General features: G+C 38.2%; 1 protein-coding gene across 1 annotated transcript; it reads right to left on the bottom strand.

The window, feature by feature from the left end:
• Window positions 1-9524: 9524 nt before the first annotated feature.
• On the bottom strand, window positions 9525-14531 carry C1GALT1C1 (C1GALT1 specific chaperone 1). The gene is made up of 2 exons (XM_059910214.1): window positions 14261-14531; window positions 9525-12192 (listed from the first exon to the last, which is right to left on the bottom strand). The coding sequence occupies exon 2, from the start codon at window positions 12185-12187 to the stop codon at window positions 11231-11233; it is 957 nt and encodes a 318-aa protein (XP_059766197.1). The 5' UTR covers window positions 12188-12192; window positions 14261-14531; the 3' UTR covers window positions 9525-11230.
• Window positions 14532-14825: the final 294 nt, after the last annotated feature.

Below are 14825 nucleotides of genomic sequence, written 5' to 3' on the forward strand. Positions count from 1 at the left end.
TTGATAATTTGGGGGAGTATTTCATCTGGGCCGGGGTAAGGCTTGGAGAATTTTTCCTGCTTCATCATTAATTAGAATGCTTATGTCTGTCAAAATCTTTCTTTCCTAGCCTGTAGAGGTGCCCTGATACTTTTCTTCCTATGTCCTTTTTAAGTTCTATGTAGAATATTTTTCTTTGTTATGACAGTTATATTCTACAACTTACTATATTTTTATACTTTATTATTTATTCCTGGTGGATAAAAGTGTAAATTATCTCATCAGTAGCACAGTTTTAAATGATCTTTCAGGGTAGGTTTCTTCAACAGATAGTCTCATTTTATGCTGACTTACTAGTTTCAAATTCAGATGTTTCCCCATTTAGGGGAGAGGCAGCCTATTCGAGGTCTATAGCTCCTTATATGCTTAAAAAGGAAATAAGTCATTTATGTCAAAACCAAACTTTGAACCTTTATTTTTGGTACTAAGATAATGTTAATTGACCAAAATTGCCTATGGAGTGTTAGCAATGAAAAACAAAGCACACACATATATTAGAGAAGTTTTAATTGTGTGGTTTCAGAAATAATTTATCCATGTTTCTAACCACTGTTACGGTGGGTGTGGGGAACACTTTTAAAATATTCAACATCATCTGTGCTTGTTTTCCTACTATGTTCAGGTACATTGACTTTGTTGCCTTGGTAATATGGACTAAATATGTATATTTCCTGCTCCCCCTGGGTCTGAGGCCTCAGGTTATAGAGTTAATCCGGGGTGTCACTCCATAGGTTGGAGCCCAGTCTGTTTCTAAACATTAGGTCATGCAAGGAAGCCAATTCAAAGAGGTTGAACTATCAGCCTCTTTATTCACTATGCTTAAAGGCAACTTAGTTTTCCCATATTCCTGAGAGTAGGAATACAGGGAGAGCCTGTTTTTCTCACAGGCAATGTGTCTTCAGTTCATTTTTAGTTAGGGTGTCAAGCTTGACACATTTTGTGTCAAGCCAACCTACAGTCTAGTCATTTTTGTGCATCTGACACACTTTTCCTCAGCCAAGGTCAGTTCAGCTCAATGGACATTTATTGAATATCCACTAGGTTCTAGGCATGTGGCACAAAGATGAATAATAGACAAGTGGCCCTTGCCCTTAAGGAGCTTCCAGTCTAGTGAGTAAATTTACGTTAAAAAAAATCTGGGTAATGGTGACAGCCCAATAGCAATTTATAAAGCCAGTAGGAAGTTACTAATACATTTCCAATTTCAGTCATCAAAATTTGCAAATTATACATGAACCAGATATAAAAATATTCCTTAGATTATATCCAATGTGAGGTTAAAAAAAATCCAGATGTCTTGGAGTTGCAACAATTCAGCATTCCAACTCAGGTTGTTGTCCCATTGTGTGGTAATATAAAGGCCTGATAAACCCTCTTCTAGCAGACTATTATAGTGGTTTGGTGGTGTTCTGTTGGCAGCTGCATTTTTCCTTTTTTTAATGTTCTGGACCCAAAACAAGCAGCTGGATTTATCCAAAGGACAGCTATGAACATTTCTAATTTGAGGGATTTGATAGTCCCCAAACATAAAGTCATATGGCATTTGTCAAATAATGATTATATCCAGCCAAGTTCCCCCTGCACGTACAAATCCACTACCGAGGATACAATATTTCTAAGCATAGTACTTCAGAAGATACAAGAATGGCAAATGACTAAATTTATAGACGTATTTCACTATAGTAAATATTTCACTCTTTTGTTCATGAGAATATTAATAATGTAACAATTATATATTAATAGGAATATGAAATGAATGTATGCCCAAACAAAATGTGGTAAATATTTAACTTTGTTTATCTAGGTTCCCTAATTTTGAGAATATGTCTCTCAAGGCTCTTCAGGAAACTCAAAATGTTCAGATTTCTAAAGGAGTATCTACTAAAACTGATTTATAAGGAGAGAAAAAACAGAAAATGTATGTATGCATCCTGTGTCAATATAACCATCACTTCTGAGGTCTCAAGCAATCAGAAACTTACTCAAATTATTCAATAACCTGTAAGAATTAGGCCATTAAAATATTTTGAAAGCCCTTCAGAACACTTATGTTTAGTGTATCATTAACTGTATTAAGGCAATAAAAATTACACTAAATATAATTATATTCTTTTTTTAAAGATTTTTTTGATATGGACCATTTTTAAAGTCTTTATTGAATTTGTTACAATATTGCTTCTGTTTTATGTTTTGGTTTTTTGGCTGCGAGGCATGTAGGATCTTAGCTCCCCGACCAGGGATCGAATCTGTACCTGCTGCATTGGAAGGCGAAGTCTTAACCACTGGACCACCAGGGAAGTCCATGTATTCTATGTTTTTACATGTTGTATTTATGCTTTATTATACTTTTTTAAATAGCAGGTAAAAGAATGATTAGATATAATGAACTCTAACACTAATTTATTTAATATTGTATTAAAACTAGTTAAGTACTTGTAAAGGACTACAACTCCATCAGAACAGGAGTGAATGAATGGGATTGAGAACCAGTTTTAAAATCTATGTTGAGACTATTAGGCTAGTTGATTGGTTGGTTGGTTGGTTGGTTGGTTTAGGAGGCTGGCCTCTTGGAGAATATAATTTATATATGGAAAGAGATATGGGAGATGATTCACTGGAATTTCTCCTAATAATATCATGTTCATTAGAACAGGTCATGGGGAGGAAAAATAGATAAAAACATCCAAACTAATTAGTACTATTAATATTTGCCTCTTGGAGTGAAAAATTAAAGAACACCAAATTTTGTCCCTGAACATTTTGAGAAATAAAAGATCAATTAGTGAAATAATTTCTACTTAAAACCCTAGTTGTTACAGAGAATGACATGCTTTACTATTGTCCAATTCTAATTAAATGGATTATCTTATAGATTTTCTTTTTTTTGGCTGTGTTGGGTCTTAGCTGCAGCATGCAGGATCTTCGTTGAGGCATGCGGGATCTTTCGTTGTGGCACACGGGCTTCTCTCTAGTTGTGGCGTGCGGGTTTTTTCTCTCTCTAGTTGTGGCATGCAGGCTCCAGGGCACATGGGCTCTGTAGTGTGTAGTGCGTGAGCTCATTAGTTATGGCGCGCAGGATTAGTTGCCCCACGGCATGTGGAATCTTAGTTCCGCGACCAGGGATCGAACCCGTGTCCTCTGCATTAGAAGGTGAATTCTTTACCACTGGACCACTAGGGAAGTCCCTATCTTATACATTTTTAAAATCCCATTTTAAAAGTAAAACAAATCATGATTTTCACATCATAATTTTTATCACTCTTGTTCCATTCCCCAATTTTAAAATACTTCAATTTTAGCCAATATGTGAATATAGAGGACTTCTAAGGCATAATCATTTACTTCACTACCTTCAGGTTCATTGTAAATGTTCTCAAAAGTCTATCGTAGGGGGGAAAAGCCCTAAATTTAAAATATACAAAGTTTTACTTTTAAATTTTTATTATAATACTTGATTGTCAATGATAACTATTAACTTTCTTTTAATCTCCTATGGTGAAATATGTAATTTCTTCTGATTTTCACAAGCATGTGAGCAAAAGACTGTGTTTTAAGAAAAAAATCATTTAAGCACTTAGAGAAGGTGCCATTTCTCCAAACATATGCCTTGAAAACAAATCAAATTCAGTTACTTTTTTGTCTCAGGGAAGGCCATACTGTGGAGACTTTTGAGGTTGGGCAATCCATTTTTATTCTTACCAACTTCTAGTAAAAAAAGGAACACTTTCTGTCTTTGTCCCCAAATGCTGGGATTGTCTTTCTATGCTGATGTATGATGACACCCTGAGGCTTGGAAACTTGCAAACCAATAAGATGATTTTGTGATGAAATTGCATGTTAGATTGATACTATTAATAGTCCTTGAATGAGCTTAAATTTGAGACAACTTTTACAAGCAGCATGCACTTAACTTCTCATTTTGTTTCCCTACCTGTGAGGTGTGAAATATCTGTTTCTTCATACCGATGTTTTTAAATTTATTTTTGGCCGCGTTGGGTCTTCGTTGCTGCGCACGGGCTTTCTCTAGTTGTGGCGAGTGGGGGCTACTCTTTGTTGTGGTGTGTGGGCTTCTCATTGCAGTGGCTTCTCTTGTTGTGGAGCACGGGCTCTAGGTGCGCAGGCTTCAGTAGTTGCAGACGCGGGCTCAGTAGTTGTGGCATGTGGGCCCTAGAGTGCAGGGGCTTCAGTAGTTGGGGCGTGTGGGCTCAGTAGTTGTGGCACGTGGGCTCTAGGGTGCACGGGCTCAGTAGTTGTGGCTTGCGGGCTCTAGAGCACAGGCTCAGTAGTTGTGGCGCACGGGCTTAGCTGCTCTGTGGCATGTGGGATCTTTCCCAGACCAGGGATTGAACCTGTGTCCCCTGCATTGGCAGGCGGATTCTTAACCACTGCACCACCAGGGAAGTCCCTTCATACCGATGTTTTAACAAATTTTTAGTTTTTCATGATCTGAAAGATTTGGTATGTACTTGTTGGTCTGGACACTGTTCTCATCAGTTCTAATGCTGCCCCATTCAGAATTCATTTTTTAAAGCCAAAATTCACTGTTCACTTAAACATCTGGATTAAATTGGGCAGGGTGAGGAGGATGGGAGGAGAGTCCTTTTTGCCCTGTAGGCTCTGGACAGCTTTCTTAGAGAGCTGACTTATCCAGGATTAGGAAAAAGAATGCTTTTGCGTGACTGAGATCTTTCTAAAGTTTGCTTGTGTAAGCATTTTGGATTTAAGAAAGTTCAACCTGGGAATTCCCTGGCGGTCCAGCGGTTAGGACTCCGTGCTTCCATTGCAGGGGGCACGGGTTCGATCCCTGCTTGGAGAACTAAGGTCCCGCAAAAAGTTCAACCTGAAATGTATCTGAATATAGAGTAGAAACAGCTTCATTTGGTGGGATAACAGCAGTCTCTAACCCATCAAATTAATATCTATCTCCTAAATCGCTTTCAAAAACGCATATGACTGGAAGATATTTTTCACTGGCAATGCTTTATTCTGTTTAAAAAATAGAAGGGGCTAAAATATAGTAAAAACTTGGAAACTTACACTGTACTTATTTTGTGCTTTACAAGATACAAATTTTATATTTTGTAAAATGTTTTGAAAGGAGTCCACAAAGTAATTCTGCTTTCTTGCTCCCAAATGCAGAGGTCTGAGAGAAGGCACATGGCCTCGTGAGCTTCTGGGTGTTGTCAAATCCAATTCTCTCTCAAGTACCGAATGCCCAGATGCATTTACTGGGGATGCAAGAGTGTCACTTAAGCAGTGGTTTTTGTCAGTATAAAGAGAAGCATCTTGATTAAAGTGTGAGGAGATAGAAACCATACTGATTTGGGCAATTTCGGCTCCAATAATGTCTAATTTACTGTGAAAGGGGAATATGTTCTAAGTTAATGTTCTTAAAAGCAACTTCCAAATTTCTCCTTAAAAAATATTTACTTTATTAAAAAGCTGCTTGAGGAAGAGCTGTTTTATTGCATGGCACAGATTCAATGTACAGATGTTATCTTAGAACTGTTAATTAAGGAGTTCCCTTGTGACTTTGAATATTCAATACCAGCTGTTATTCACATCAATATTTTAATATTTTACCAGAAAGATACTTAATAAAAGGATTGATACATATTTAACTGTGTAAAGTGCTAGTTAAACTTGTTCAAATGGGTCAGAGGGAAAGGGAAATAACATTCCTTGAGCACCTACTATACGCACAAACTCTACTTATATATCTTGCTTAATCTTTATGACTATTCCATGAGGTAGATTTTAATTCTCATTTGATAAGTGAGGAAGCTAAGGCTCCAGAAGGGTTATATAACTTTCCTGAAGATACATTGCTAATAAATGGCAGAGTTGGGATTTGAACCTAAGTGTCCCTGATTGCGAAGCCTGTTGTTTTTGTTGTTTTTTTTTACATTATCATATATTTTTTATTTTAAAAAATCTAATATTTTAGTATTAAAATAAAATTTAAACACAGCATCCTTTTCTCACCATTAAAAGTAGGATAATTCTAGACAATTTTTCTGAAATCTATAAATGTGCTTATACAAATGCATTAAAAGCTAAGTATCTCAACATCTGTAAGGCCTTTAGCAAATAAGTACCAACCTTCAGGAAGATGAGAGGCCACCTGAAAATGCACCAAAATTTCAAAATTAAGCTTTTAATTTATTGATAATAAAGCTAAGTATCACTGATATGCAAGTAAACAGTTTTTAGAACAAGCTGGAATTTTTCTAAAATTTAACCACGGTTGAATAAAATAGCAAGAACTTCAGGGCAAGATGGTATGTAAATATGAAAAAATACATAAAACACTTGGAATTAATTCAGAACTTTTGTAAAAATACTTGAGTGGTAAAGTGTTAAAACAGTCAAGAGAAATATTCTTTGACAAAGAGATTACATGCTAGAAGAGACTTTTTCTACCTTCCATTCATACTTCACGTATAAAGAATTTACACTCAGAATTTGCCTAAACCTCCCTCCCTCCCTCCCGCAAAGCCTGTTTTGCAGAAAATCTCCCCTCACGTTTCATAAAATGTTAATCTCGGCCCACAGTTGTATCACCATCTTTGTTTATGGGCTATTGGAGAGAAGTGTAAGTTGGCCAAGCCTCTATTCCACAGTGGGAAAATATGGGTAGGATTAGAATGCAGTAAGACTGGGTTGCTTGCAGTGTGCTTCTAAGGAATGTTCTGTTTCCCTCTTCATCAGCAGGGTATTCTGAGAGAATCTTTTGAAATTGAACTTAGTCCTGAGGTCGGAACTTTTTCTCTCACCTTCAAGCTAGGTGATTTGTGACCATTTAAAGGTTATGCCATTTAGAAGCCTTTCCTGGATTTTTAACGAAAAGGATACAAGAGGGAGGGTTGGTTAAGTGGGGGAGATGAGGGTATAGAGTGTAAGTGCAAAGGCAGAACTAGCAGCTGCTTTGTGACTATCAATACATCCAAAAGATAGGTCAGGAAAAGGATTAGTGAATATTAAAATTGACAGGAGCAATTTGGTTCAATTATAATCTAAGGAAAAAGGCTGAGGGGTCTAATCGATATTTTACTCCAGATCTAATGAGTTAATTTTGAGAAGGAGGATCCAATGACTTAATTTTGAGAAGGAAGACCCAGTGATGGAACTCATGCAAGGAGATGGCCTGGGGCCTGCTAAAAGTCAGGTTGCAATTTCCGTAGCCTTCAAGACAACCAGAAAAATAAACAGGCCTTTTAGAAGAAACTTCAAGTTTTCGCCCATTCATGTGACAGCCCCGGGGTGGGGTGTTGTCTCACACTTCTGGAATTGGTTAGATCTGTGCTGTAACTGTAAAATACACACTGGATTTTGAAGACTTAATAAAAAAAAGAATGTAAACTATCTCATTTTTTCTGTTGATTACATGTTGAAATGACAATATTTTGGATATATTGGGTTAAATAAAATATAATACTAAAAGTAATTTCACCTCTGTCTTTTTTAATGTGGCTACTAGAAAATTTTAAACTACACATGCGGCTCACATTATATTTCTATTGGATGGCATTGGGATGGAGAACAGGCAGTATTCCCTGAAGCTTCCTTCTGGAGGTGAATACCTTAGAGTGGTAAATATGGAAAAGAAGATTCTCAGTGCCAGTATTTAAAGTCTTCCATTGGGGGGAGGGATAAGTTGGGAGATTGGGATGGACATATACACACTACTATATATAAAATAGATAACTAATAAGGACTTACTGTATAGCACAGGAAACTCTACTCAATACTCTGTAATGGCCTATATGGGAAAAGAATCTAAAAAAGAGTGGATATATGTATATGTATAAGTGATTCGCTTCGCTGTACATCTGAAACTAACACAACATTGTAATCAACTATACTCCAGTAAAAATTAATTAAAAAAATAAAGTCTTCATCAAGTTAGGACCACTTTCCCCCTTTTCACCTCAGATGGTATGGGGCTGGTGTTTTGACTGTTAGAACATCCCCATTTATTCAGCACTTTTGAGTACCTTTGTGGATGTCTCTTACCAGTCACTCATTAGAAGCATTTCTTTTTTCCAAACAAACACAAGCCTGTCACATAATTAATGGCATCCGTCCTCACTCCCATCCATCCATCCATTCATAGAAAATCTGAGTCTTATTTTTAGGCCCTGCTCTTCCTGCCAGGGCTTTCACTAAATTGCCAAAGCAATGGCAAAACCAATGTGGCCATTCTTGCATGGTCAGTGAAAACTACCAAAGAAATGGGAATTATATGGGTTAAGAGAAATAGCACTTATCAAATTGAGGACTTTTAAGGCAAAGAGGACCACCATATTCTAATAGTAAACAAACAATGGCTTGTTTTATTGCTCGTGCAAAGCTTACATGAAATGATTATTTGACTCCCTGTATGAATCATGTGTTTGGGCTCTTTTTGCTTTCCACAAAATACCAGGTCTAGTGTTAAACTCATAGATACTCAGTATATACAAGGAGTAGTATAGTGTATAGATCCCACACTAATAAAAGTGGACTTTTCTTTCTATTATGCTAGAGACCCCAGACATACACCATCATTTCATACTTTCTAAATAAGTCATTTCCCCCATTACCCTTTGAATACTTTATAGTATTTTATCTTTGATGATATTGGAATTGAGTGATTGTTTTTTCATTAGACTTTGGGGGACTCCTTGGTGGGAAGGTTGGCAAAACCTTCCCTGAATTTCTTTGAATGCCAAAAGAAAGCTAAACTTTTACAAACAGGCTCTTCACATAAACACTCAGACATGCACTGAATACATCAATCCAAGTCATCTAGCACTAAAAGGAACACAATATTTTAACCGAGTAGAAAATTAGTGGTACACCATTACTAAACTCTGTGCTTTCAGTAACTTTTCTAATATAGGTGTTCCCTGAATCTGGGCATTATAAATCAGATTTGATACACAAGCAGTTTTTTAGCTACATAAAAAAAAAAAGCCAAGGGGTCTAATCTATATTTTGCTCCAAATCCAATGTTTTGAGAAAGAAGGTCTAGTGATTGAACTTGTGCAAGGAGATGGCCTGGGGCCTGCTGAAAGTCAGGTTGCAGTTTCCACTGCATTCAAGAAAACCAGAAAGATAAATATAACTTTGAGAAGAAACTTGAAGTTTTCTCTCATTCACATCTCAGCCAGTGGGCCTCACACTTCCAGAACTGGTTAGACCTGTGTTGTCCAATATAGTAGGTATTACCCAGCCATATGTAAAATATATTCACAATCATGATCAATTCCCATCAGACCTCCATTCTTCCCAACTCTCTTCCCAATAACAGAGTGGAGTTAGGGTTATAGTTTTTGGCTGTTGAATGCATGATGATCAAATCTGTAACCATGACTTCTGTAGCACAGTTTTCTGTGTTACTGATTCCAATTTTATCTACAAGACTAGGTACAAATAAGTTCAAGGAGACAGCATATTATTTAAGACAACTAACATTTTATAAAGGAATACTATGTATAAAAATACAATCAAGAGCATCAATTTGGTTTAAAAAGCAATTGTTACTTTAGTACCGACTAGGAAATCAAACAATGGAATGCATTTTCTGATATATTTATTACAACTATACCTCGATACACTAATGTAATTGAAGGCGATAAATACAGTAGAAAAAGTTTTAAGATACTGGTGTTGGGGGCAATGTGACACTTGTAAACTGGGTGTCACACTCAGTGAGATACTGTTTATCATTGCACTCACACTGAATATGATTTGGTTTGTAGTAATTACATCTGAGACCACATATTTGGGTGCTTGATAAAAGGGTTTTATTATTTTTCAAAATTAATAACCTTTCATCTTAATCAAGAGCTCCAGTGAGGAAAATCTATAAATTAAAACAAAGGGTTTTACACACTACTCTGATGATCAATAATTTGAAGCCCGAGGCCCTCTTGAGGAAATTCTCTTTCTGGCTTGCAAAAGCTGTGGGAGACCATTAACATCATGAGGCCAGTTACAGGAAAAATTAACCTCTAAAATGTCACGGTTTCACACCCTATGGGGGCTTATGGATCTGTCTTAATATGGCATGTGCAGGCCCGATTTTAGGACAAGTCAGCTCCAAGTATTTCACACGTTTATAAACACAGAAGCTGTTGTATCCACCATCCATAAAGCTTTTGGGTAGCCACTGAAATCAGGCAAATGGCATAGTAATCCAAGGTGAATGGTGAGGTTAAGGCCTCCACACCAAAAACCGTTGGATATGGTGCAATCATGAACATGGGAAAAATCTCAAAATTTGAACAGGTAAACAAAAGCCAGGACAGACTCAATTCAAGTAAGTGAAACTGCCAGACTTCCAAAAGGAGTCCTTCAAAGAAGACTTCCACAGAACTCGTTTGCTCTGCAGGAGTAAATAAATCTCAACTGATATATTTTTATCCAAGCCACAGCTGAGAGCTTGATTAACTGGGAAACAATACAGTTAAATGACATTACATTCTTTATAGTCACCACTCCAACTTCAATATCTGCATAGAGAAGTACAGAGGGTTACAGTGAAATTGTGTATGCTGAGGGATGCCACTAAATTAGCTCCCAGGAAAATTATTAACCTTTATAAGTAATTTTCACTTTTTCTCTCAGGGATAGATTTCAACTTTCACTTTAACAGTGGTTGGGAACATTCCCTTTATTGCTTGGTTGTATATTTTGAGAAAGCAAATCCATTGGCACTTGCGAAGGCTTAGAACATAAACCAACATTAGAAGGAACAGAAACACATAGCTAAAAGTTTTACTTTAATCACAAATTCACAACTAGAGATTTCATTTGCGTATCTTAGAATGCTAAAAAGACATGTTAAATTTTTTAACCAATCAGCGAAAACATGTGCCACACAGATTTTTAATGTTCATAATTTAGAATTTATCACATAAATATATTATTTATAAATATATCCTTTATTTGTAAAATTATTATTCTTAAAACATTTCTTTCCAACACAGTTGAAATTTTCATATGTGTTTTAAGGAAAAAACCCCACCCTATTTTAAAATGTATTACTAAACTTCAATGTGCGAATAAACCAGTGCCACCAAACTGAAAAAGAAAAAAAAAAAAGAAAAGAAACATACTGCTGTGTTGGATATGCAGTTGTTACTACAAATAACACCACCACATGTCCTATACGGTGATCATATACATGCTCTTGTTTCACTTCTCAGTCATTATCAGAACCATTTGGAGGTAGGAATACCAATGCATCATTGAAAATATGCCCAAATGCCCTAAGGCGGTATACCCCGTACATCATTACGTGCATCTGATTAGGCGTCAGTCCATTAAAAGTAACAGCCATATCTGAACAACATCCTTCTACTACCTGGTTGGGGTGATTAGTCATTGCCTCTTTAATAAAAAGCCCAACAGACTTGGTGTTAAATACGTCTTTTCCTTCCGCATCTTCTGCATTTTCTGCAAATACTCCAGCATATTTCAGGCAGACTGCTAGCTGCTTATCTTCAGATATCTTCCAAATCATCCCTCCCTGTTCAGGACACTTTTCAGGAATACTGAGAAGGCTGTTAAGTCTTTTCATTGATTCTACACTTAAGACAATTCCTCCTTCCATACTCACATACTCGAGGTCTCCAGATTTTATAGTGTGGCCTAGATAGAAAGGTTGTGATGGATCCTTTTTTAACAAAAAGTACTTTAAGTTTTCAATAATAGCAAACGTAGTGGGGCGTGCAAGGAAGAACCAGTTGTATTTGTCTCTATATTTATCAAAGGCGTATTTGTAAGCTTTTCTCATCATTAACCACATGTCATTTGTTTCCATGTTAATTGACTCAAACACTTTAACATTTTCAGAACTGAAGAACTCTGCTTTGTCACAGTGTTTGGTCCAAGTTTCCTTCACTGCAGCCCAGAGACTCACATCTTTGGGTTTGACAAGGATGATACAGTATACTCGAAAGCTCTTACTGAGCTCCATGCGTTCATCCTCTGAAATTTTCAAGATATCTTCTTTATTAGGAGCTTGTAGGTGATGATGCTCATGGTGGTGCATTCTATTTCCATGACCAATCCTAATGTGTCCTAGCATAGTGATCAAGGCACAGAAAATGCTTCCAAGCATTACACCCTTCAAAAATGAACTGCTTTCAGAAAGCATTTTTCCTATAAAGAAGAAAAAGATACTTAGGATACTTAATAGAAAAGGATTAGTCTAGTGATTTGATTTGATATTCCTGCTATACTTACATTTTGCTCTTAATGTTAAAAAAAAAAAGGCTCCCAAGCTTGAAATCGAGTCAGTGCAAGTAGCACAAGAGAGTCTTAAGAATTTTTTGCTTCCAAGGATACCTGATTACTGTTTGGTACAAAGTGGAACTTGGCAGCAACACCTCGTCGCCGTAGAATTTTCTGGGAAGCTATTTTTGCACTTCATCTATAGGGATTTAATTAACCAAGTACTAAACCAAAGCACTAACCCCAGAAACTGATATTACAGAGGTTGTCTGTCCATCATTCGCTTTAAAGGAATTTCATTTCACAAGCTTGCATTATATTATTTAAATACCTCTGCGGATATAAATGGACTTTTACAACAAAACCTTAAATTGAAGAGATAAAACCACCTACAACTGGTAAATCACCAATGGTATCTGTGCTGGCCTCTGTTCTCAACCTAGTGCTTTATTTAACTGATGGCTGCTGTCCTTAGGTGTTTTGAGTACATCTTGGAATTGATACCATATATGTTAATATTTACCCGTTTGTTCCTAAGACTAAATGGTTTCCAATACAGTATCTCAACTAACTGATGTATAATAATAAAAGCCCATAATGAAAATAGCTAAATTATTTGGATGAGAACTGAGTCAATATAGGCATATCTGGGGACTATTAATGAACATTTTTATTTCCTCCAAAGGCATTTTCTTATTCTTTGGGGAAGTAAAAAGGGAAAAGTCTACACTTTTATTTCAGTTAGAAATTAAAAGAAAACCCAACATTAAATACAACTGTTGAGATTTTCCCAATCTCCCTTCTATCTCCACAAGGAATGTTCTACTGAGCTACTTAGATTTTCCCTTTGTCTCTTAAAGTTGAAAGTGGCCTTAGAAGCTATCTACTGTCACTTTTCTCATTTTACAGATAGGGAAACAGGGTCCACAGAGGTTAGGTAACTGACCCAAAGTCACAGTCAGCAATAGAACTGAACTAGAAATCAGATATCCTGGCATCAGTTTAATGGTTTTTCTATTACAGAATAAAGATCTCAACAGTGCTTCCACCCATATTATTGAGAATTTAATAAAAAGTTACTGAATAACCTTGTTTTCCTACAAATGGAAAAACATGTAGGATCTGTTAACCATAATTGATATTTTGCATCCAGCATCACCGTACTGCTACAAGGAAACCATCCCTTGGTTTTCTTCTAGACGAAATGGACTTTGACCTCCATTACCTTAGAAGGACGTGTGGAACAACTTGACAGATGTAATTCCTAAGGAGGGTGGGGAGTCGGGTGGGAAAGAGGCAGGACAGCTTTCCTGTGTCACTCACAGAACTTGGTCAACAAACACAGCTCTAATAAGGAAAAGAAAATTCACAGGAAACAAGCTCTGCTTGTTTTAGAATTGTCAGATGCACTCCAAAATGAATTATTTTATATAGGATTTTGGCATTTCATATTACACAATTTTCAATATGTCTGGCCATTATATAATAATTCACTAGTGTCTCTTAGATCGATAATGATATATGTATGTCAGAATTCTTCCTGATGGGGATACTACTTATGAATCATTTGCACAAATTTTTCTAAGGAGTAGCATCTAGAGATGCACATGATAGGATATTTGGTGCAGAGGCAAGGGAAACTTAAAACCGCACACGAGCACAAACGAGGCAGAAACGACCAGAGTGGTTTTTGAGATGAATCCTTTTAGATGAAGGCGGTTGGGGTGGAGTATGGAAAAGGGAGGAGAACAAAAGTGAGGGAGAGAACATGGTCATCTCAACATCCCAATGAGGGGCCGAGGGAGCGCCTCTAGGAAGCCGGCGCTCTATCTACCCCCCTCACTGTTCCTCACACTGCACCTGCCCGGACACACCGCGTGGAGCATGCTGGGAGTGGGCCAGGGCCCAAGCCTTCCCCGGAGAGGGGCGGGGTCGGGCCGCTCCGGGGGCTGCTCCGCGGGCAGCTCCAGGTGCGGGCCGATGCCCCAGCACTCACCCGCGTCTAGAGCGGCTCAAGGGCGGGAAAGCGCAGCCGCGCACGGCTTTCCTCTCACGTTCGCGCGCCGCTCGGTTACGTTCCTGGTCGGGCTGCTCTAGATGCAGGCGGTTTCTTCTCGTTGGTTTCACTAAAGGTGGTGAGGGCCCGGAAGTAGACGCCACAACGGCGCGGGCAGCGGGGCGGGGCAAAGGAGCCCTAGGCCAGGCGGAGCCGCCCACCCGCGCCGACGTCGGAAGGGCCCGCGCGCACGCCGCGCGCCCTTTCTCGCCGCCCCGTGCCGAGTTCAGAGAAGCGCGTCCTGCTGGCGTGACCCGCACGCTCACCCGTACCCAATGGGAAGCCCACAGAGGCGTGCGTGCGTACGACCCGCTGATAAGTCCCACCGCTTCATTTTCCGGTTGTGGAAACTGCGAGAGTGAGGTAGAGTGTTCCACCTGACTGAGGTTGTGTCAGGTCTCTCAATGGTTTCTCTGACAAGCACCTGAGGCACTGCACCCTCCCATTGACAAGAGGGCGCTCCACCCAGTACTGGGCTGGGATTAAATGCAGGCCAATAGTCGTT

This window comes from Balaenoptera ricei, chromosome X, assembly GCF_028023285.1.
Source record: "Balaenoptera ricei isolate mBalRic1 chromosome X, mBalRic1.hap2, whole genome shotgun sequence".
In the NCBI taxonomy this organism is placed as follows: Eukaryota; Metazoa; Chordata; class Mammalia; order Artiodactyla; family Balaenopteridae; genus Balaenoptera; species Balaenoptera ricei.